This window comes from Triplophysa dalaica, chromosome 5, assembly GCF_015846415.1.
Source record: "Triplophysa dalaica isolate WHDGS20190420 chromosome 5, ASM1584641v1, whole genome shotgun sequence".
NCBI classification, from domain to species: domain Eukaryota; kingdom Metazoa; phylum Chordata; class Actinopteri; order Cypriniformes; family Nemacheilidae; genus Triplophysa; species Triplophysa dalaica.
This window is the reverse complement of record NC_079546.1, coordinates 20,154,983-20,177,081: the sequence shown is the minus strand read 5'-3', so window position 1 is coordinate 20,177,081 and position 22,099 is coordinate 20,154,983. Positions and strand designations below refer to the sequence as shown.

Here is a 22,099-nt window from a genome sequence, read left to right as displayed (position 1 = left end):
TCACACATTGGGCGTAAGACTCACTCATTTGACTCTGGTGTCACGCTCTCACGCCACACATCTGTTTTCACACGCAGGGCCACTCTTCAATGTGACCTCCTTCCTCAAATATGACCTTAAGTCCGTGCGGGGGAAGTCGCATCACAGGCTTCAATATCCCTCTGGAAGCATGAGACCCCCAGCACAGAGATGTTCCCCTCAGTGTGGTCATTGACGCAGCGTGGAGTTCTCTCAAAAGGGAACGACTGAACAACCCGTCGACAGTAGTATGAAAGTCTACCAGACCTGTTTTTTATAGTTATGCCTAAAATCTATATGTTTGTTGTTTTAAATATATCTATTTAAGAAATACACCAGATCAACCCCCGCTGTGTCTGTATATATCATGTTGTGGTCAGGAAGATGTGACGGGAGCCGTGAGGCGGGCCCGGTGGCGTGATTGATAGTTGGAATCAGCTGTGTGCACACCGGTCCCGCATCTCACTGTGTGTCGCCGGCAGTCGTCTGTGAGGGGCTGCCGGCATTTAACTTCCTGTATTTGTTTGTTTATTTTATTAAAACTGTATATAATGTTCGCCGGTTCCTGCCTACTTCTTTCCTTTTATTGAACCTTCTTACACATGTATTCGCTGGCTGACACACATCACACATGCAAATAAGAGAACGCACACCTTGTTTCCATTACATAATAGAAAACAGGACAGTAGGTGAACTATTATACAAATAAGCAGGTTGTAAAATATGAAAATAAGTCTTTCTACAGAAATCACAAATGATGTGAGGTGCTGAAGATCAGATGTAATATAATGACATATAAACACACAGAGAGAGAGAGAAACAGCAGCAGATTCAGGAGAGAAACACACAAGAGATGAAAAGTAAGAACTATTTACATTCTCATTTCTAATAATATTATCCTTTTGATATGACTCTGTTTTATAAACATTGTATCTAAAAATAACTTCTAATGAAACTTTATCAAGAAACTGACTTTCTGTAGAAATACACTAAGTGATGGAAATGTTGACTTTTAACTTCATTGACATTTATAGATTTAAACTTTTATGTAATACTTACAGATTGATTTGATTTAAAATTTGGCAAATTAATTTGTTTCTGACACCAAACTTGTGAACAAACAGAAGTTTAACATTTGAGCTTTTCAATGTGTTTCTTCCTCAGAAATGGCTCAGATTCTATATTTCAGTCTTCTTGTCATTGGTGAGTTTGTGTTTCTGCTTTTATGTTTGATTTAAATGTCAGGAGAATTGACACCAGAGTTATCCGTCTGTCTATTAATAACTGTTCTTCTGAGGAAAAAGAGGCATTTTGTAATAATTACTTTATGAAATATATCCCACCAACAATCTAAGGCGATGTGTCCAAAAGACGTCTTTTCTGCGTCTGTGTTGATGTTGAATAGATGTCCCTTGAGGGGTCAAAAGTGAAAGGTTTTTCTTCTTCTATTTATGACATCTTCTGAACGCCTAATATTGAGAGACCTCAGGACAAAGTTTAAACTAGTTTGAATGGTTTTTCAGACAAGTCTCAGTTTTCAAATGGAAGTAAATGAATTGAGTGAGATTGTTGAGTTGAATGGACTGTTTATTTGCCCAGATAGCAAGAAACCATTGAATCAATCCCAGTCAACATGTGAGATCACACCATTCTAATACAGTGAAAGTGTAAGTAATATGTGAGCTTAATTTGAATTTATTGTATTTAGTCACCATTATGCTGAACAGTGTTTGCTTTAGAAGGACCCTTAACTTTTAGAAACTAGTTTGACTTTGCCTGCTGGCATTGTTGGTTTTTTGAATCACAATTGTCTTAGCAAAGATAAACCAAAGTGATCCCACGCTGAAAGTACTGACTAACTAGTGATAATGATCCACTGATCTCAAGTTACATTTTAACTCTGAATATCATGTTTGCATCAGCTTTTTGGCAGATGGGATATTTTGAATTATTTTTTAACCATTATATGCTATAAGGTCTTAAGAGATTATTGATTAAACTCCCACATCAAGAATCAACATATTAAACTCAAGGACATTGACAATCAGTAGAATGAAAACTTCATGCTGCAATGCATGATGGGTAACACTAAAGTTCAATACTCATTCAAGACTCCCAGCATGCATTGCAGCATGAAGCTTCTCAGTTGATTCTTACCATTGTTGAGGTTCATACACTGAGTCTTGATGTATTTCTGTCATTAATATTTTACTTTTAAGACCTTAATAAGATATGTTTGTTTCAAATCAGCTGAATCTCACTCTCTATTCTCACACAAATTGACAGAGTTCTCATCAACAGTCACGCATCCATATATTCACATTCAAGACTCCTTTAGCATTACTCAATGTAACAGATTTACTCTATTAAGTAAATACACTTGATACAGCAGTCAGAGGAAGAGAAGTCAAACACTGTAGAGTCAAGAGCTCAACTAAAGCAAACATTCATCAACATAATGGTGACTTCAAATGTCAAACATCAAAGTACTAAACCTCTAAGATCACAGTTTGAGCACATCGAGAGAATTCTGAAAGGTGATGGGGACATCACTGTGACATCATCGTGTTGACTGGGCAGACAATGGGTTAAAACCACCCACCATATGCTAATGTACAGTGGGTACAAAAAGTATTCCGACCCTCTTACATTTTTCACTCTTTGATATATTGCAGCCATTTGCTAAAAATCATTTAAGTTCAAGGTCAAATGATCTTAGCAAATGGCTGCAATATAACAAAGAGTTAAAAATTTAAGGGGTCTGAATACTTTCCGTACCCAGTGTATAACCCAACTGTGGGGTTTGTTCATTTTGACCCAATTGAAATAACCCATTGTTTTTTAGAGTGATGGGACACTATTAGAAAATAAAATAAAACTAGCAGCAGTTAGGGATAAAAGACTCAAATTGTTTTTAAATTATCCACGAGTCACACTGTTAGAAATCTTTTAGTAGATAAAGTCAGTGCATTATATTGCTTATAGTGAAATAGTCCAAAACTTGTTACTAAAAATGTAAAAGAAATGCTTAGTAAACCCAAAGAAGGGTTTTGAAATGTCATCATGGTTGAGGTTTGTGATTTCAATTTTCAGGTCAAAGTGCGTGATGCAGAGTAACTATTGCTGATGGTGGACTATAGAATAAAATTGAATAGATTAGAGATTGAAATCAAACAGCACAGAATGTATTGCACACTTAAACAAATGTAAATCGGGTAAATATTCAATCATTCAGCCAGATCTGAAATCTTACTGCATGAGATTGACTTGTTTTTCTTGTTTTCTCAAACATTTTTATGGTGCAAGTCTGACGTTTTATAAACTGTGATTTGATTCTGAATCGCCGACTCGAGCGCTCATCTCTGTGAGACACTAACAGACTAAAATCTGTCAGAATCTTCTTCTTCAATACAAACTCTGTGTCAGTAAATGATGATTGTGTGGTGTCAGCACACTCCTGCTTAGATCAGCTCTGAGTGAATGTGTTTGAATAAAAACTCTCTCTTTCAGCTCTCTGTTCATTATCTGAAGGTATTCAGCGCCGCTATCACTATATAAACATGAATATGAACTGGACTGAAGCTCAGAGATACTGCAGAGAGAACTACACAGATCTGGCCACAGTCAAAAACATCAATGACATGAACGAGCTGAAGAAGACTGTGAATAACAAACCGATGTATGTCTGGATTGGACTGAAGAGAACAGATGTTTATAAATGGAAGTGGTCTCTGGGTGATCCTGTGAAATATATGAACTGGGAAACTGAACCATCAACTGACACAAATAATTGTGCTGTTATGAGAAATGGAACATGGCATCAGCAGAAGTGTATTGATAAGCTGGGATTCATCTGCTACAATGGTGAGTGACAGCAATCCTTCACTTCACAAAACATGATCATAAGACAACAATAATAAACATCACAGTTAAGAAACAGAACACATGTGGGTCAGATGAACAGGTTGGAGCTGAACTCCACAGGGACACTTCTGATTTATAGGGGTCATATGGCACAAATACATGTTTTTCTGTGTCTTTGTTGTGTTATAAGTTGCCCATAAATGTATTAGACACGTAAAATTGCAAAAATTAAAGTGTTGAAACAGAAGATGCATTCTATCTAAAAGCGATTGCTCAGACAGACCTGCCTGAAACGCCTCGTGTAACCACATTTCCACAAATGTACGTCATTTCGTGGTATGATTTGACTAAGACCTCCCAAATGTAAATGCATGTGAGGTGGCCGTACTTGTTATTCTCATTGTATCGTCACTTCTGCAGCCATGTCGTGGAGACGCTGTGTGTCTCGTTGCGAAAAGAAAGCCTCTTTGTTTGCCCTTCCAAAGGATGAGACGACTAAAAATGAATGATTACGTTTTATTTACAACACTGTTCTAGAAAAGTACAATCCGAATATTCAAGTTTGTGCAGCACATTTCACAGACGCTTGCTTCACGAACCTGGAAGATATCAAGACCGGCAATGCACGAAAGCTTTGGTTAAAAAGTGGGGCCATTCCAACCATTACAACTTCTCATGACAGGAGCTTCGGATCGCAGTCTGTAAGCATATCTTCATTGTAAAATACTTTGTTACAGACTAATGCGGGTTGAGTTTGTTGTGATCTGCAAATGCAGACACTTGCGCTAGAGACAACAAATGTTGTGTTTATAATGGGGTTTATTGTCTTTGCTGACGAGATGTGGCGTAACACGGGTTGATCGAGAAGGGCATTTATTATGTTACCATTCCCTGCTATAATGCGAGCTTGTTTCTATCTCACACAAAGTCTGTATAATGTATAGGGTTGTTCGTTTATAGTCTTTATAATATTGCATATAAAAGATAAATCAGTAAGCTTTACTATAACTATTTTTTATAAAACCTTCCAATCCTTTACATCCTGCTCCAATCGCGCTAGCAAAGTTAATCTATCGGTTTGATCATCTTCATTTTCCGTATCAGATTCAGGCTTGAATTGATTTAAAGAAGTTATGTCATTTTACCATCTGTCGGTACAATTGCTTTGGAACCTGATGTTCTGAATATGGTAAGAGACGTTACATTACTGGCCAATCATAGCACACCTCGCTTTTCGGAGCGATGAGTTTTGTAAAAAAGGGAGGCGGAGCAAATAGGAGATACAAACATACACGGTATATGGAAATACAGCGTTATTTAACCTTAAATCATGTATACACATTACATTACACCTAAAAAAAACGATAATATTCATTTAAGCCATGTCATTTGACCCCTTAAAGCAAATACTCAAAGACAGTCAATGTAACACAGTAGCATCATTACATCTAATTCACTTCTCATCTCTGACTTCAGGTGTTTCAAAGGATTTCATTATCTGTGAATTACAGACTTTCCTTCTCAGCTGTGGTGAGTTCTCTGAGTTTCATCATTTACATGTTCACTGATTTAAAGGCCACATAACATGATGAGAAAATAAAGATTTGTCAAACACAATTGTCTGTAATGTGACTTTTTATCAACAGATCAGGGAACTATTAAAGTCCTTTCAGCCAAATATGGGCGTACAGACCGACAGACCTGCTCTACTGGAAGACCAGATGACCAGATCTCAAATGTTCAGTGCAGTCTGAACACATCTCTAACGGTGGCCACTCGGTGAGACCAGAAAACATTATTAAAGAGCTATCAGATATTATCAGATCATCTTTATATATTTTTCTGTTTTTTGTGTTTATTATCACAGATGTGATGGAGAAACTAATTGTTCTATGGTTGTGAATAAAACAGTTTTCACTGATCCTTGTCCTGGAACTTACAAATACCTGAATGTGTCTTATGAGTGTGTTGAAGCACCACCAAGTGAGTTTTACACCCAACTGATACCAGACCCTCATAAAACACTATACAAGAGCGAAGTTTAATGATTGAGTCATCACTGAAGAAAACATGATCAATAAGAAGAAAAACCCTCATCGTGTTTAGTGTTTCCTTCAGTGAACCTCTTGACTCTTGTTCTCTTATATTAATGTGTTTGTTGGTTAGTTGTGATTGTTTGTTTTATTGTAAATGTTGTCAGTTTGTGTTGATGATACACTGAAGGTCGTGTGCTGTTTTCATCACTGTTTGTAACCTGTGACATCTCTCCTCCACTTTCATATGTGTTTTCTGTTCTGGCACCTGATCAAGTGAAGCATTTATCAAGACTTATAGAAGAAATATGTTTGTGTAGATTGACATCTGAACTGTAAGTGTAATGAGAATGAATGAAAATCATGAGACTTGAATCTTTATTTTCTTCAACAGACAGCAGTAAATCATACATCATTAATACTTCTAATACAACATGGAGTGAAGCTCAGAGTTTCTGCAGACAGTATCATACTGATCTGACCAGTGTGAGGAACCAGACTGACAATCAACTGATCCACAACATCATTAATGATCCTCACACATCTGTCTGGATTGGTCTGTTCAGAGGCTCGTGGGAGTGGTCAGATAACACTGACTCCGCCTTCAGAGACTGGGACTCTGGTCAACCTGATAATTCTGGTACTGATTGTACAGTGACCAAAGTGAATAATGAGGGGAAATGGCATGATGTATCTTGCAGTGTCTCTCACACTTTTGTGTGTCATGAAGGTGAGTTAATAAAAGTCAATGTGTGTGTTTGACGACAGAAGTTTCTTCATGATGAAACTGATCTCAGTTCAGTCTCAGTGTTTGTGTTTTGTTCTCATGTTCAGTTGTTTGTGTTTATTGTGTGTTCAGATGAGCTGATATTGATCCAGGAGAATCTGAGCTGGACTGAAGCTGTGAGATACTGCAGAGAGAATCATGTGGATCTGGTTTCAGTTGATTCAGAGAAGATTCAGCTCATGGTGACTGAAGTTCTTCATCAGGCCTCGACTGCTGAGGTGTGGCTGGGGTTACGTCACTCCTGCTCTGTGGGGATCTGGTTCTGGGTGAATGGAGAGATTGTGTGTTATGATCATTGGGCTCCGGGGAATGAAACAGACGTGGACGACTGTGAGCGTGAAGTGAGATCTGGAGCGGTTCAGTCTGGAGGAGATCATAAGTGGATCAGCCATCCTGAATCTAAACAACTAAACTTCATCTGCAGAAGAAAGAAGAAATAAAGAGACTTTTTTGTATCTTTGTTAACTTTCTGGTTTTGTTATTTAGCAATAGGAAGCATTTAAACGTCAGGTATGAGGGACTATTTTTTTAGAGGGAAGGAAGGCTTAAAGTTATTTTATTTAAAGAAATTTGCATTAATTGCACATCATTGGCTTTAATATGAATTGAATGAAAATTGTAAAAAGCGCTATATAAATAAAGTTGAGTTGAGTTAATACACATATTGCAATAAGATACTTGAGACTAGTGCTTTGTTATTAATAAATCATGATTTAAGGGGTTTTTCTGCTTCACATAGCACCTTCAAATATTCCTTAAAGAGCAGGTTCACGAATCCAATAAAATTACCGGCATCACAGCATGTAACGTAGCTTTCCTTCAATATTGACGGTCTGCAAAGTTGTTAATCCAAAAAGTTCATGATAAATTAAGATATTGGCTTACAAAGTAAGGAGTCGACTCCGAACCGCCCAAACAAATCGTTAGGCTTTCCACTCTTTTGAGTGTAACATCGACACGTCATAGTGTAACGCATAAACACAATCCCCGCCTTCCCGCGAAACAGGGACCCTCTGACCTGTCCATTTTCAGGTAGTATCGCGTATACAACATGTCGAGGAGACGCTGTGATTTGTGCCTTGAACGCAAATCTACTTTGTTTTCGCTGCCAAAGGATGACGATTTGTAAGGATCAGTGGTAAAAAAATAATTTTTTCCACGATAACACTGCATTACAATTCCAACCTTGTGTTACGTGCTCATAATTTAGCGTATGTAAATAGAATGATAAGTACGTTATGTGTATATGTTGAATTGAGTGCTTATAATATAAAGTAATTGTGCTAATCTGTGTTGTATATGTAGTATAGCTTTCCAGGTAAACAATATATAACAGTGTTACCGTTTTAATAATCCAACTCTTACCTAATAATGTGGCGGTAGACTGTTACTAAACAATAATCTGAATGGAGATAGATGGAAGTGTTTTTAATTTTGATGGGGACTCTAATACAACATTAGAGCACTTTCTAATACCTTTAAACCTGCTCTTTAAGATTATTTTGTACTTTTAGTGAAATCGGGTGAAGGTTGACTTTATTTTATTATGAAATAAAAAATTTGCCTTCAGGGGACAGTTTTGTTGCTTCATATGTGATTGTAAATATTCAGAGTTCTTATCCTGTGACATTTATTTTCATTCATTTAAGTGAATTATTAACAGATGATAGTGATGTGTGTTTGTTTACTGCTTAAGCTCTTTCAGCAATGAAAATGAAATATAAAAAAGAAATCTGGTGAAGGTTGACTTTAATTCTGTGTGTGTTGGATTCATGTAATAGTGATGGATCAGTTCAAATAAACTCTAATATACAGACAGTATTTTCTCTCCTGACTTTTCACTTCATCTTCGATCATAACAGTTATTAAAAATGTTTAGATTTATTTTATGTAAACTATTCTTCATTTTCATCTCCTGTGTGTTTTTCTCTCTGTCATTATTCCCAGCTAACATAAGGCCAGCGGCCCAGTGGCGGACGACCGGCTTTTTGCTCATCGTTTTTTCAGCGGTCCATCATATGCACCATATTTCTGCCGGCGGTCACCTGCTGAGCCGCTAGTTTATCAATAATGTATACTGGTGGTCCACTGTCGGCCCGCGGTTCATAATTGTTAAATCAAGCTAACCAAAATGTCCTTAAACACAATAATGGATCAAACATGTTCAATAGCAATGACTCATTTATTATTTAACAGATCAAATACACAAATGCATTACATTTAACAAATGCTTTTAACCAACGTTACACAAACAGAAGCATTCAGTTAACATTCATTTGTATCCATACCTATATCTAATCATTTCAATCACAGCTCAGAGTTTGTTCATTGTTCAGTTTTCTAACACCATAACATTTTCCTTCAAAACCTTCAAAATATGTATTTATTTTAATGGTCAAGAAATGATAAGTATTTTTTTATTTAATATTTGAAATATATTTATATGACTCATGTTGTTCAAACCCTCTATGCTTTCTAGGTAGAAGGTAACGTTACGGATCTTTTTAAAAGTGCTGTTGTGGGTTTTCTGATCATAGTTGGATTAAGACCCTCTTCTCAAGGTTCAAAAAGACACAGAAGCGTTAAAAATATAATCAAAAACTTCAATAATGCAAACAAATCGCTTCATTTTTGTCAGCCGTCTACAAGAACTCAACCGCATCAGAATCCAGTCCGGCTTTTCGCGATGACTCAGTCGACCGGACTGGAGTCTGGATCGGGGATTGTGGTTGTGATTGGAGGAGTGTGTTGGGAAACAAACAGGCAGCGTCGCGTCGACCGCAGGCCTCAGCGTTGATTTTATATCGCACAAGCGGTCGAGCAGATGCGTGACTGACGGACTGTGGTTTCATAACGCGCGTCTAGCGGCGCAAGAGACGATATGAGGAGCGGATCGTCGTCAAAGACGTACGATGTCTGTCAAATCCTGCGGCATTTGCACGCGCTGTTCCCGGGATGCTAAATTAAGGCGATGGAACGACATTCAACACGACAGTCTTGAGAGACTGAAACATCCGCGATTTCTCTCCCACGCGTGTTTCTGCAGACCCGCGGCCTGTGGAGCCTCATAACGGACTTTTGTGTGCCGACAGCTGAGCGACTGCCGCGCACCTAATGGTAAAATCTGACTACGTTTCGCTTACCGTGGATTTAATCGAATGATCGAGAATAAACCGTCTCCTTTGAGTCCGGTCACGCCGTCATTTCTGTACCGAAGGTGAGCGCGCATGCAAATGTACGTCTCACCATGGCAACCGTACAGAATCACCATAGTTACTGCTTTTACTGTTTCCAGTGCAAACCACGTGATTATTAAGCCAATGAACGTCACCGTCTGCTTCTCTGTGCTGGGAATTACATTTTCTGAATAAAATAAATCTGCTTTGGTGTTAATGTTACGGTTCGCTTTTGTGTAAGTGATGCTAGTAAATAAAAACACACGTTTGGAATAATTTGAGCACAACACTTGGCAATTATAAGTGAAAATAGACGAACACATTGTAAATAAATTGGTCTTTATAGTTTGGATATGTTTGTTTGAATCGTCTTTATGAAAGTTGAAAAACTCTGAAATATGCATCCCAGAATAATATCTGTTTATCAATTTATTTAAAGAAATAATTTAAAAAAGGACAAAATTAGGATATGTATCCTAAAGCCATGGATTATTTTTTTGACGAACGTCTTGACTTCCTATTGGTTGAGCTGTCAACATGTGACCTGTGTTAATACAGTTGTGAAGTTTTCATTTTTTTAGTTTGTGCATTTACTGCTTTACAATATTTCTCTCTTGGACGTTATAGCTTTCCTATTTTTTATTATATTTTCCATTAAACTGTTTATTCACTTAAGAATGTATTTGTGGGTGAGAACATATACATAGGTGGTACATTTGTTCTTGTTTTGAATAAAATTGGTAAATAATTGAAAATACAGAATTATGATTTTTTTTACCTTAAATGCATTTATCAACATTCTTTAAGTTTAATAATGATAATGTGACTGCTGTCGTCTGTTTTGTGGTTTGCTTAATACAGTATATAGAGGATATTATTGTAAAGTATTGTTAGAGAGTGAAGCTTACACAATATTTTTATTTGTTTGTTCTTTGTTTTTAAGGAGTGTGTCATGCATCCCCCAGCCAAACAGCTGATGCCCACCTAGACGTCTCTGAACAGACCCCCTCTGGCAGCAGAGGATGCTGGGAATGTGCCGTGGCCGCAGGAAGTTCCTGGCTGCCTCTGTCGCGCTGCTCTTTATTCCGGCCCTCACCTGGATCTATCTGTCATCTGAAAACTTCACCGGTAAGACGACACGCAAAACACATGTCAGTCAAACACACACGTTTAAATCACACTCACCGGTGTTTTGACTTTCCAGTGAAACCTCTGTCACCTCTGGAGCTTCAGTCATCGGCGCTGAGCGGAGCGGCCGGAGAACATCAGGCTCTGGATCTTAGGTCGCGAGACACTGAGGACCGTAAACATGACCAGCGGAGAGAAATTAGCCCGACGCCTCACGTCTCAACCCACAGCAGCCATCATAGCAACGGTCGTCATGGCAACCGGTTACATACTCATTCCACGGAAGAGGGTACAGGTGATAGTGAGGCGAAAAAGAGAAACGTCGCCAGCAACAGCTCAGACTGTGTGCGTCAGCCTGTGGTGAACAAATGTGAGGTTTGTACGACACATTGTATGACCCTAGCAACTGAATGTAAGTGTGATTAAAATCTACCTGCCAAGTGCATAGCAACGTACTTACAAACACATTTATTACTATCACAACTTCATAGTAACATGCTATGAACACCCCAGAACATATTAGCATCTCTACAGAAATGTGCACAAATTACCTAGTTTACACTAGCCACTGCATAGCAGCATGCTAAAACAACCTAGACTACCATAGCAACAAGAAAGATATGCGCTATGAACCCCTGAGAGTACCTTGCCAACTGCATAGCAACATGTTAAAAAACACCTAGATTACCTTAGCAACAGTATAACAAGGTGTTATAAACCCTTCAGAATACCTTAGCAACACTATAGCAGCATGCTAAAACAACCTAGATTACCATAGCAACAACAAAGATATGCGCTATGAACCCCTGAGACTTCCTTGCCAACTGCATAGCAACATGTTAAAAAACACCTAGATTACCTTAGCAACAGTATAACAAGGTGTTATAAACCCCTCAGAATACCTTAGTAACCCTATAGCAGCGTGCTAAAACCCACAGAGATTATCATATGTACATTCTACAAACCTGAGTTTACTCTAGTTTTTGCAAGATTACCTTTGCAACAGCATAACAATGTCCTATAAACCGCTCAGATTATTCTAGCAACATCTGTTGAACTACCCTAGCAACAGCACTGAAATGAATAAAACAGAACAGAATGCTAAAAACAAATCATCAGAACACCCTCATATCAACATGTAAGAAACTCAGAATACCCTAGCAACGCGCTAGGCACAACACAGAAGCAAATGGCAATGCACAGCAACATTTTAGAAACCATTCAAAGCACCATCCAGAACACCCTTGCAATCGCATAGCAAGCAACATGTGAGGATCATGATATAAAACTTTGTTTATTTCTTTTTCATCAGTCGTGTTGTGAAATATTTGCATTTACAGACCATTCACATCGCCATTGTGTGTGCTGGCTACAACGCGAGCAGAGATGTGGTCACCTTGGTCAAGTCAGTCCTGTTTCACAGGTAAATGCACGGACACACACTTATCCTCTTGCAACTTCATGACCGTTGCCTAGCAACACAACACACTTCACAAACTTTGATAAAATCTTCATACAACCTCTCTTTACACACATGCACATTCTGTTTCATATTGGCAGCATTTCCCACAGCAAAGTTGTCAAAAGTTTTATCTTAGCATGTTGCTAAGCTAGCGGGGTGGCACTGTAATGAGAGGATGAACAAAAATCATTGTCTGACTTCACATGTGTAAATGTGTATCAGACGAAACCCACTTCACTTCCACATCATCACGGACTCCATCGCTCACAAGATCCTGTCTGATCTCTTTCACACCTGGATGGTCCCGGCCATCCACGTCAACTTCTACGATGCAGATGAGCTCAAGGTTTGTGTGTCTGCACATTGTGTTGATTTGTGATGGTTTCTGTGTTGTTTATAATAAATCTCTGTGTGTGTTTGTCAGTCTGAGGTGTCCTGGATCCCTAACAAACATTACTCTGGTATCCACGGTTTGATGAAACTGGTGCTGACCAAGACTTTGCCCTCGGATCTGCAGAAGGTCATCGTACTGGACACAGACATTACGTTTGCCACCGATATCGCTGAGCTGTGGGTCGTCTTCCACAAGTTTAAAGGTGCTACTCTCATCTGAAGGAAATGGTCAAGTGAGCCAGGAAACTGAAATCAACCATGAAAAAAATGACAGAATTATGGACAAAAGTTGATAGAATATGTAGGTTTTGTCGTATCGCTGTTGCGATACAAAACATAAAAATGCCATTTCAAATTTTTAGCTACATTGCGTCACATCTAGCATAGACACGGTGTAAGTGCATATTTATCATTGTGGTCTGTAGAGTGTAGTTTTTCAAAATTTATATTTATTTGATTATGGTTAAAAGATATATTTTAATAGTTTAAGTTTAAGGCAACAAAAATTACCCTGGCCATGCACCATGAACTTCCTTAGTTTTTCTAATAACAAAATCAACAGCCCTCATATATTATTCTTTACATTTGCATTTTAGGTACAGATCATCAAAACTTTGTAGGAATTTATGTTTTTTAACGTTCCTGTTATTGGAAGCACATGGTGTAAGCAGGGCAGAGGTCATGGGTTCGAGTTTTAAAACAATGTACATCTTGCATGCACTGTTAGTCGCTTTAAAAAAGAGTGTCTGACAAATAATAGGAAATATAATATACAGTTGTGTTCAAAATTATTCAACCCCCACTGAAATTGATTGTTTTGGTCGGTTTGACATTGATTATGATCATTCAGTCATCCTGCTTACAATTAAATCAAAGAGGCACGTGTAGGTCAGACAAATATAACATAACATTTATAATGAAATAACCACAAATGTCTTTTCTGAGCTCACATCATTATCAGTTTTAGTCAACCCCCAAGTGACATTCAATCTTAGTACTTAGTACAACATCCTTTTACAGTTATAACAGCTTTTAAACGTGAAGCATAGCTTGACACAAGTGTCTTGCAGCGATCTACGGGTTTCTTCGCCCATTCATCATGGGCAAAAGCCTCCAGTTCAGTCACATTCTTAGGCTTGCGCACTGCAACTGCTTTCTTTAAGTCCCACCAGAGGTTATCAATCGGATTTAAATCTGGTGACTGCGATGGCCACTTCAAAATGTTCCAGCCTTTAATCTGCAACCATGCTCTAGTGGACTTGGAGGTATGCTTGGGATCATTGTCCTGTTGAAAGGTCCAACGTCTTCCAAGCCTCAGGTTTGTGACGGACAGCATCACATTGTCATCCAATATCTCCTGGTACTGAAGAGAATTCATGGTACCTTGCACACGCTGAAGCTTCCCAGTACCTGCAGAAGCAAAACAGCCCCAAAGCATGATTGACCCCCCCGCCATGCTTCACAGTAGGCAAGGTGTTCTTTTCTTCATAGGCCTTGTTCTTCCTCCTCCAAACATAGCGTTGATCCATGGGCCCAAACAGTTCTAATTTTGTTTCATCAGTCCACAGAATACCATCCCAAAACTTCTGTGGTTTGTCCACATGACTTTTGGCATACTGCAGTCGACTCTTCTTATTCTTTGGGGACAGCAAGGGGGTGCGCCTGGGAGTTCTGGCATGGATGCCTTCATTACTAAGGGTGCGCCGTATTGTCTGAGCAGAAACTTCAGTACCCACATCTGACAAATCTTTTCTCAGTTCCTCAGCAGTCACACAGGGACTTTTCTCCACTCTACGCTTCAGGTAGCGCACAGCAGTCGAAGTCAGCATCTTCTTTCTGCCACGACCAGGTAGCGTTTCAACAGTGCCCTTTGCCTTGAATTTGCGAATGATGCTTCCTATGGTGTCTCTTGGTATGTTTAACATCTTTGCAATCTTCTTATAGCCATTGCCCTTCCTGTGAAGAGTAATCACCTGTTCTCTTGTCTTCCTGGACCATTCTCTTGACCTCACCATGTTTGTAACCACACCAGTAAATGTCTAGAAGGAGCTGAGTATCACAGTCATTTTAAAGCTGCCTAATTGGTGCTTATTAGGCTTTATTGCTGCTCCCTGATATCCACAGGTGTTTTCAATACCTGATTGAAAACACTTCATTGAACCTCTGTTCTTCAGAGTGGTAGTCTTTAAGGGGTTGAATAATTATGTCAATGAAGAATTCACAAAATAAACATTTACTACTGTATTACAAAACTAATTGATGTCATTTTAGTTGCATATTGTTCTTTAAGAAGTCCTTGTAGGATTTCATTCTGAATACAATTACAAATCTACACTAAATTCCCTAAAACCATTTACAGCATTGGGGGTTGAATAATTTTGAACACAACTGTATATATAACATATTATTATTATTATAAAATATTATAATAAATATTCATATGACCAAGCTATTGGTTATTAGAACTTGTTAGGAGTTGGGAGGAATCACACACAATGGAAATGTGTTGTTTACATTGAGCTGAATCTCGTCTCCTCGTGCGCCCTCATGAAAAGGTCGTTTTGAGCTGTGAGAGATGAGAATCAATACTGCTCATTGACTGGTCAATGCTATTGCGGCATTCACGTCTGGACGGAGGTGTTTGAGGTGTGCTTGGAAACAGTTTTAATTACAAACTAGTCTGTGTTTCTGGATCTATCGACTGAAGCTTTTTCTTCATGTTCTTATGATTCACATGAACACGTGTCACTTTCCAAATGTGTCTATTATGTAATAGCCCTCAATGATCTTTCTCTATTTCTTTGTGTGTCTCAGGTCAGCAGGTTCTGGGTTTGGTGGAGAATCAGAGCGACTGGTATCTGGGGAACCTGTGGAAGAACCATCGGCCGTGGCCTGCACTGGGGCGGGGCTTTAACACTGGTGGGTCACGCAGGTTTCTGATTGGACAGGACTTGTGTAAACCGGATGTAATGTGTTGTGTTGTGTGTAACAGGTGTGATTCTGTTGTTGTTGGATCGTTTGAGGAAACTGAAGTGGGAGCAGATGTGGAGACTGACAGCGGAGCGAGAGCTCATGAGCATGTTGTCCACATCACTCGCTGATCAGGTAAACACTTTATCTTTAATCTCTGTTCCTCTTCCCGTTCCTACATTTCCTATCACTTTATTAAAATAATATGCAAACTATTGTTTACGGTTCAAAAAAACTATGACAGCAAGTATCACTAACAGTAAATACAGCTTGTGAGGATGAAGGAGAAATAGGTTTTACTCTGATACTTTATTAGATGTTTAATGTTAAAGGGATAGTTCACCTAAAAATACAAATTCTGTCATGATCTACTCGCTCTTATGATGTCCCAAATCTGAATAAATGTCTTGTGAAATGAAACGATATTTGAAAGAATGTCAATAACCAAACAGATCTCATCCCCCATTAACTGCCATAGTAGGGAAAATAAATACTATGAGAGTAAATGGGGGATGAGATCTGTTTGGTGACCGACATTCTACCAAATATCTTCCTTTGTGTTCATGAGGATAAAAATGAATGAGGTTTGGAACTGTGTGAGGGGGAGTAAATGATGACAGAGGTGAACTGTCCCTTTAAGGTATGTTGGGAAAAGAAAACGATGTTGTTGGTATATATTTCAGTATGTATGTATGTAGAGCTGTTATGTCCAATAAAATAATATTGTGTCTGCAGGACATCTTCAACGCTGTCATCAAACAGAATCCCTTCCTGGTCCACCAGCTGCCGTGCTTCTGGAACGTTCAGCTGTCAGATCACACGCGCTCTGAAAAGTGCTACAAAGACGTGTCTGATCTCAAGGCGAGTCCCAAAAAACGTTCATTCGGCTGTTAACCGCGTATAACACATGATCTGCACTTACATTAACTGTACACCGAGAAACTGTTCGGTCTCAGATGCTGGTCAACATGTTTTGAACAATGTGTATAAGGGACCAGATCCACCTTTCCACGCTTTGTTAAAAATCTGCACGTTTCAGGAGGTGGAGCAAAGAGGAGATACAAACATGCACGATATGTGGAAAATACAGCGTTTTTTAACCTTAAATAATCTAATACAAGCGATAATATTTGTTTTAGCCGTGCCATATGACTCCTTTAAAGGAAGCAATATTGCATTGCATTTAATGTCGACAATTAAATAAATGTAGGCTATTTTTTATTATTATGCATTTCATTTAAAGCCCCCTTTCATGACAATAAAGAAAACAAATTCATTTTGTTGTAGTTTATTAAAAATGTCCTTAAATTTTCCTTTTAAATGTTCCTTGAATGTAAGGATTTAAATTAATTCATTTAAAAAATAAAACATTCAGTTTTTCCTCTCTTTAAAACCCTATGAATTGTAGACAGTAAAACTGAAATTTGTATTGAATTGTCTAACGATTTTTATTTTATTTTGGCGTGTCATCCAAAACCTTTTTCTTGAAAAGGAACATACACGTGGATTGGATACGGATGTTTCATAACACGTATGATCCTCTGTATGTTTAGGTGATTCACTGGAACTCGCCGAAGAAACTGCACGTCAAGAACAAACACGTGGAGTTCTTCCGAAACCTCTACCTGACCTTCCTGGAGTATGACGGGAATCTCTTGAGGAGGGAACTCTTCGGCTGTCCCAGCGAAACCGACCACAACTCTGAAAACGTGAGTTCCCCAAACTGATTTTTGGGGACTATGAGCAAAATATCACTCAGCAATCTTACAGGTTTTCATTCATCTGAGGTTCTTTAGAGAATGACGGTCTCCTCGATATCTCCTCAGCTTCAGAAGACTCTGTCTGAGCTGGATGAAGATGACCCGTGTTATGAGTTTCGTCGGGAGCGCTTCACCGTCCACCGCACGCACGTTTATTTCCTGCATTATGAGTATGAACCCAGCGCAGACAACACTGACGTCACGCTGGTGGCCCAGCTCTCCATGGACAGGTATCGGTTCTTACATGTGTCAAGACAGAGTACTAATGCTTCTCTAAAACACGTTTAACCGTCTGAGCCGTTCCACGTGTGTGTTTGTGTCTCAGACTGCAGATGCTGGAGGCCATCTGCAAACACTGGGAAGGTCCCATCAGTCTGGCTCTTTACCTGTCAGACGCTGAAGCTCAACAGTTTCTGCGTTACGCTCAGGGTTCAGAGGTCCTGATGAGCAGAAGTAATGTTGGATACCACATCGTCTATAAAGAAGGACAGTTTTACCCCGTTAACCTGCTGAGGAACGTTGCGATGGGACAGGTGAACACTCCCTACATGTTCCTGTCCGATATTGACTTTCTGCCCATGTACGGACTGTACGAGTACCTCAGGTGAGAATCGCCAAACTAACACAGAGGAACCAATCAAAACGTGTGGTTTGTGATGAGTCATTGCTTTGGTTTGTGTCTCAGGAAATCGGTCGTGCAGCTCGACATGGCGAACAATAAGAAGGCTCTGGTGGTCCCTGCGTTCGAAACGCTTCGGTACAGACTGTCCTACCCCAAATCTAAAGCCGAGCTCCTGACACAGCTTGACATGGGCACCCTATTTACGTTCAGGTGATTCGTTGTTTTCCAAAAAAAATACATTTTTAAGATTCATTGCAAGAGATTCACACATCACAATAGCAGTAGCTCTGATGGAACGTTTGCGAAAAAAAAAGAAAAAAAAGTTATTTTATCTAGGGCTGGGACGATATAACGCAATTCACACTAGTTATACCTGTCTAGGTCAATTCTGAAATCGCAAAGGGGTTGGATTCTATGCACAGCTCTTCCCTGAACTTCGGCTCTTCGATCAGTTGGATTTTCGATCTAAAATCACTATGAGATTGAGTCGTTTATAACGTTCATTTAAAAAAACTCACACTCGTTGAACGTCATCATTATAAATATACTTTATTAATATTAAAATACCTGAAAAGGTTTGAAGGACAGCGATAGAATATGACCATTGGCATTTCCTGGAGCTACGTGTAAATCATTCTTCTTCTGTGTCCCATATTTGGAGTTTCTATGCGAGCTTTCGGATGTGGCGGCATGTAACGCAAATTTGTTGAGCAACTGAGCATAAGAATTGCACGATATATCGTCCCGTACGTAACAGGAAAATGTAAAAATTTTGTGGTTTTCAATCCTGGAAAATTTACTGTTGAAAATATGTTTCTAGTTCTACCTTGCTCCGCTACATTTCATGTTAATATTTAGGTAACACTAAATGAATCCGTCAATCTGATATGAGCGAATCTACAGATCACAAATGGATATGGATGATTTGATTGACAGAAAGAATCTGTAAATTTGAATGATTTCTCAAAAGTCGTATCTAGTAATTTAGTTGATTATTTAAAGTGCTGTGGAATTAGCATGAACGGAAACATAAAAACTAACGAGAAGTCAGACATCAGGCATTCAGTTTTATTTGATAGTATGTTGATTATTATTAAGTACATTTGTAGTTTTTAATTTAAAAATGTGTAAATGAATCTTTTTACTAGGAATTAAAATATTATGCAAATCAAATATTCATGACAGATACCACGTGTGGACAAAAGGTCACGCTCCGACAGACTTCGCCAAATGGCGGACGGCCACGACGGCGTATCGCGTGCAATGGGAGCCTGATTTCGAGCCGTATGTGATGGTCCGACGAGAAAGTCCCGAGTACGACCGACGATTTGTTGGGTTCGGCTGGAATAAAGTGGCTCACATAATGGAGCTGGACGCTCAGGTAACATCGAGTAAAATCTTTTATTTAATCGAAACTAGAATTGTCACATTTTTTACTCACGTCTTTGTGTCATGTATGTACAATTCAAAAACATTGTTTCTTGTTTTAAAATAAACTTCAGGTTAAATTTGCTGTTGCGATGCATCTATAATGCAGTAAATCGATTTTTGGGGGTTTTGAAATGTAGGAATACAGTGGGAACAATCGAAGGTCTTTCTGTATGTGTACTTTCAGGAATATGAGTTTGTGGTTCTGCCCAACGCCTACATGATCCACATGCCCCACGCGCCCAGTTTTGACATCACCAAGTTTCGCTCGAACAAACAGTATCGCGTGTGTCTGAAGACGCTGAAGGAGGAGTTTCAGCAGAACATGTCCCGGCGCTACGGTTTCGCAGCGCTCAAGTACATGACAGTGGACAACAACAGCTAGCCGAGATAATCCTGGAGTAACTCCGTCCCGATGACAGCCGTGAGCGCCGGCCGGGCAGCGACGGAGACTGATGTGAGGTGGCACGGGTCCCGATCCATCCGTTCATTCGGGGATCTGAGAAATACACTACTGGCTACCGAGCTGACGATAACGGACGCTGTCTTGAAATAAAAACTTTTGTCAAATGAAAAGAACGACACTTATTCACGTCTGAAGGAAGCCTTGAATCTGTCTGCTGTGTGTCTGTGGATTAAAGGTTCGGTTCTCATGTAAAGAGACAGCGATAGGATGAATGTTGTTGTGTGTTGTACAGTAGCTGAATTATGTTTAATAAACAGGGAACTTTACTCACTGAAATGGCAATAAAACGTGAAGAGGGGCCAAAGCAAACACTTCACAAGCGTTTCAGACGGTTGTTTAGAGGATGTTATCACAGAGACATGTCAGAATCAATTCACATTGAGAACTAAAGGGTGTAAATGTGCTCACAACATCTTTATCTGTTAAGTCAGAAGTAGATTTACAGTCCACACCAGACGGGTGTTTGCTTCCATCTGAATGATCGTCTCTAAAGTCTTCACTCTCAGACCTGAAAAAGACATTCAGCGTATTTGAGACGTTCATGTTTGTAAATCTGACTGCTTTGAAAGTCTGTATTTTCTGCTGAATTACAAGTTAGGTTGTGGTTCTCAATAAATCCCTCGTCGGCCATGGTTTGACAAAATAATAGTCCCCCAAAACCTGTGGTATTGGTTTAGTCAGAAGTTTAGATCAAACAATCACATCTAACAGCCTCCTTGTGATCGTCTCTGCATATTCAGCCCGGATACAAGAAAACATCCACAATTAAGATGTTTATACACAATTGTAGTTTAGAAAATCAACTTTGTTGCACTTTTTAACAGACGTACGTGTTTTTACTTTTATTATAGAGAGTTTTGGTGAATGATATTGTGTGGTATGAACTCTTTCTTTTTTTTTGTATATTTTTTGGTTGGTCATTCGAGACTCAAACCAACGACGTCTGAGAATCATTTGCTGCGATTGTTTCTTCTCTTCGAGATTATAATTCTGTATTAAAATTGTCATTTCAATACCGTTCTGTACATTCTGAGATTTCGACAGAACTCTTCTTGTAGATTATTACCTCGAATATCCTACACGTTTCGGAGTTAAAACAATAAGCTGCTTGTGTACCTGGAAGTGCTTTCACGGAGAACAGTGTTTCCCAAATGGCTTCACTTCAGGACGCATATTTTATGTTTTACGGAACATTGCTTTTGTTTTTGAGGATTTTCTCATTGGTCTGGTTTTATTAAGTCTGCTTCTGTTATTAGAACTTGTGACCCGGCGGTTCAGACCCACTGGTGTCAAGGATGTTTTAGGCTGTGTATAAAGAGATGAAATAAAGCTATGATAACTCCATACTGGAGTCACAATGAAAAAAGATTTCAGGAAACACACGTCTGAGTTTTGCTTTGTAACGCTGAGATATTTCAGTAATATTTTGGTACATATCATAAGGGTCTCATTACAGTGCTCCTATGGATATCACCATATACCTCACAATACCTTAACAGGCCGACAAATGTTTGTGTTTATTATATTGTACATTGATAGACATCTTACAATGCCCAAACTGTCTGAATATCTTATGTCAGTGTTGTGTTCTGTAGTTTTTTTCACAGTTCTTTCACATCAGCACAATCCAACCCAAGACGTCTGCTAAAAAAGAGCATTTTCACATCCATTCTTAATCATCTTCTAGATGTCTTTAATACATCTGACTGCATACGTCTCTGAGGTGTATTCCCTGATAGCACTCATACGTCTAGTATACGTCTATTTGAAGTCTGCAAGACATCTGCAATACATAGTTTGCTCATCTGCAATACGTCTCGGAGATGTCTGCAGTCAGAGGTCATATAGACATCTTGAAGATGTCTGTAAGATGTTTATGATTTAGAGTTGATGTGCAGATCTCCAGATCTTTAGCAGACGTATTGCAGACGTCTCTGAGACGTGTTGCAGATGAGCAAACTATATATTGCAGATGTCAAATAGACGTTAGGC

At 39.0% G+C, this 22,099-nt stretch overlaps 2 protein-coding genes across 2 annotated transcripts; both read left to right on the top strand.

Annotated features, from left to right (window-relative positions):
- Positions 1 to 849: 849 nt before the first annotated feature.
- Positions 850 to 8,207, top strand: LOC130421474 (macrophage mannose receptor 1-like). Its single transcript, XM_056749360.1, has 4 exons — positions 850 to 878; positions 1,183 to 1,221; positions 3,529 to 3,882; positions 6,775 to 8,207. Exons 1-4 carry the CDS (start codon positions 872 to 874, stop codon positions 7,140 to 7,142), a joined length of 768 nt encoding a protein of 255 aa, XP_056605338.1. The 5' UTR covers positions 850 to 871; the 3' UTR covers positions 7,143 to 8,207.
- An 850-nt stretch (positions 8,208 to 9,057) lies between these two features.
- Positions 9,058 to 21,476, top strand: large1 (LARGE xylosyl- and glucuronyltransferase 1). The gene is made up of 15 exons (XM_056749202.1): positions 9,058 to 9,919; positions 10,822 to 11,006; positions 11,083 to 11,381; positions 12,347 to 12,429; positions 12,691 to 12,814; positions 12,893 to 13,064; positions 15,676 to 15,780; positions 15,854 to 15,966; positions 16,567 to 16,692; positions 17,385 to 17,540; positions 17,658 to 17,821; positions 17,917 to 18,195; positions 18,277 to 18,423; positions 19,399 to 19,594; positions 19,829 to 21,476. Exons 2-15 carry the CDS (start codon positions 10,901 to 10,903, stop codon positions 20,024 to 20,026), a joined length of 2,268 nt encoding a protein of 755 aa, XP_056605180.1. The 5' UTR covers positions 9,058 to 9,919; positions 10,822 to 10,900; the 3' UTR covers positions 20,027 to 21,476.
- Positions 21,477 to 22,099: the final 623 nt, after the last annotated feature.

Bases quoted from the DNA above. Each gene is read 5' to 3' on its own strand.
- LOC130421474 (XM_056749360.1), top strand. The intron at 1,222-3,528 runs GTGAGTTTGTGT...TCTCTCTTTCAG, and splicing joins TTTCAGTCTTCTTGTCATTG to CTCTCTGTTCATTATCTGAA. The intron at 3,883-6,774 runs GTGAGTGACAGC...TTGTGTGTTCAG, and splicing joins GGGATTCATCTGCTACAATG to ATGAGCTGATATTGATCCAG.
- large1 (XM_056749202.1), top strand. From the start codon at position 10,901: ATGCTGGGAATGTGCCGTGGCCGCAGGAAGTTCCTGGCTGCCTCTGTC. The intron at 12,815-12,892 runs GTTTGTGTGTCT...TGTGTTTGTCAG, and splicing joins ACGATGCAGATGAGCTCAAG to TCTGAGGTGTCCTGGATCCC. The intron at 15,967-16,566 runs GTAAACACTTTA...TTGTGTCTGCAG, and splicing joins CCACATCACTCGCTGATCAG to GACATCTTCAACGCTGTCAT.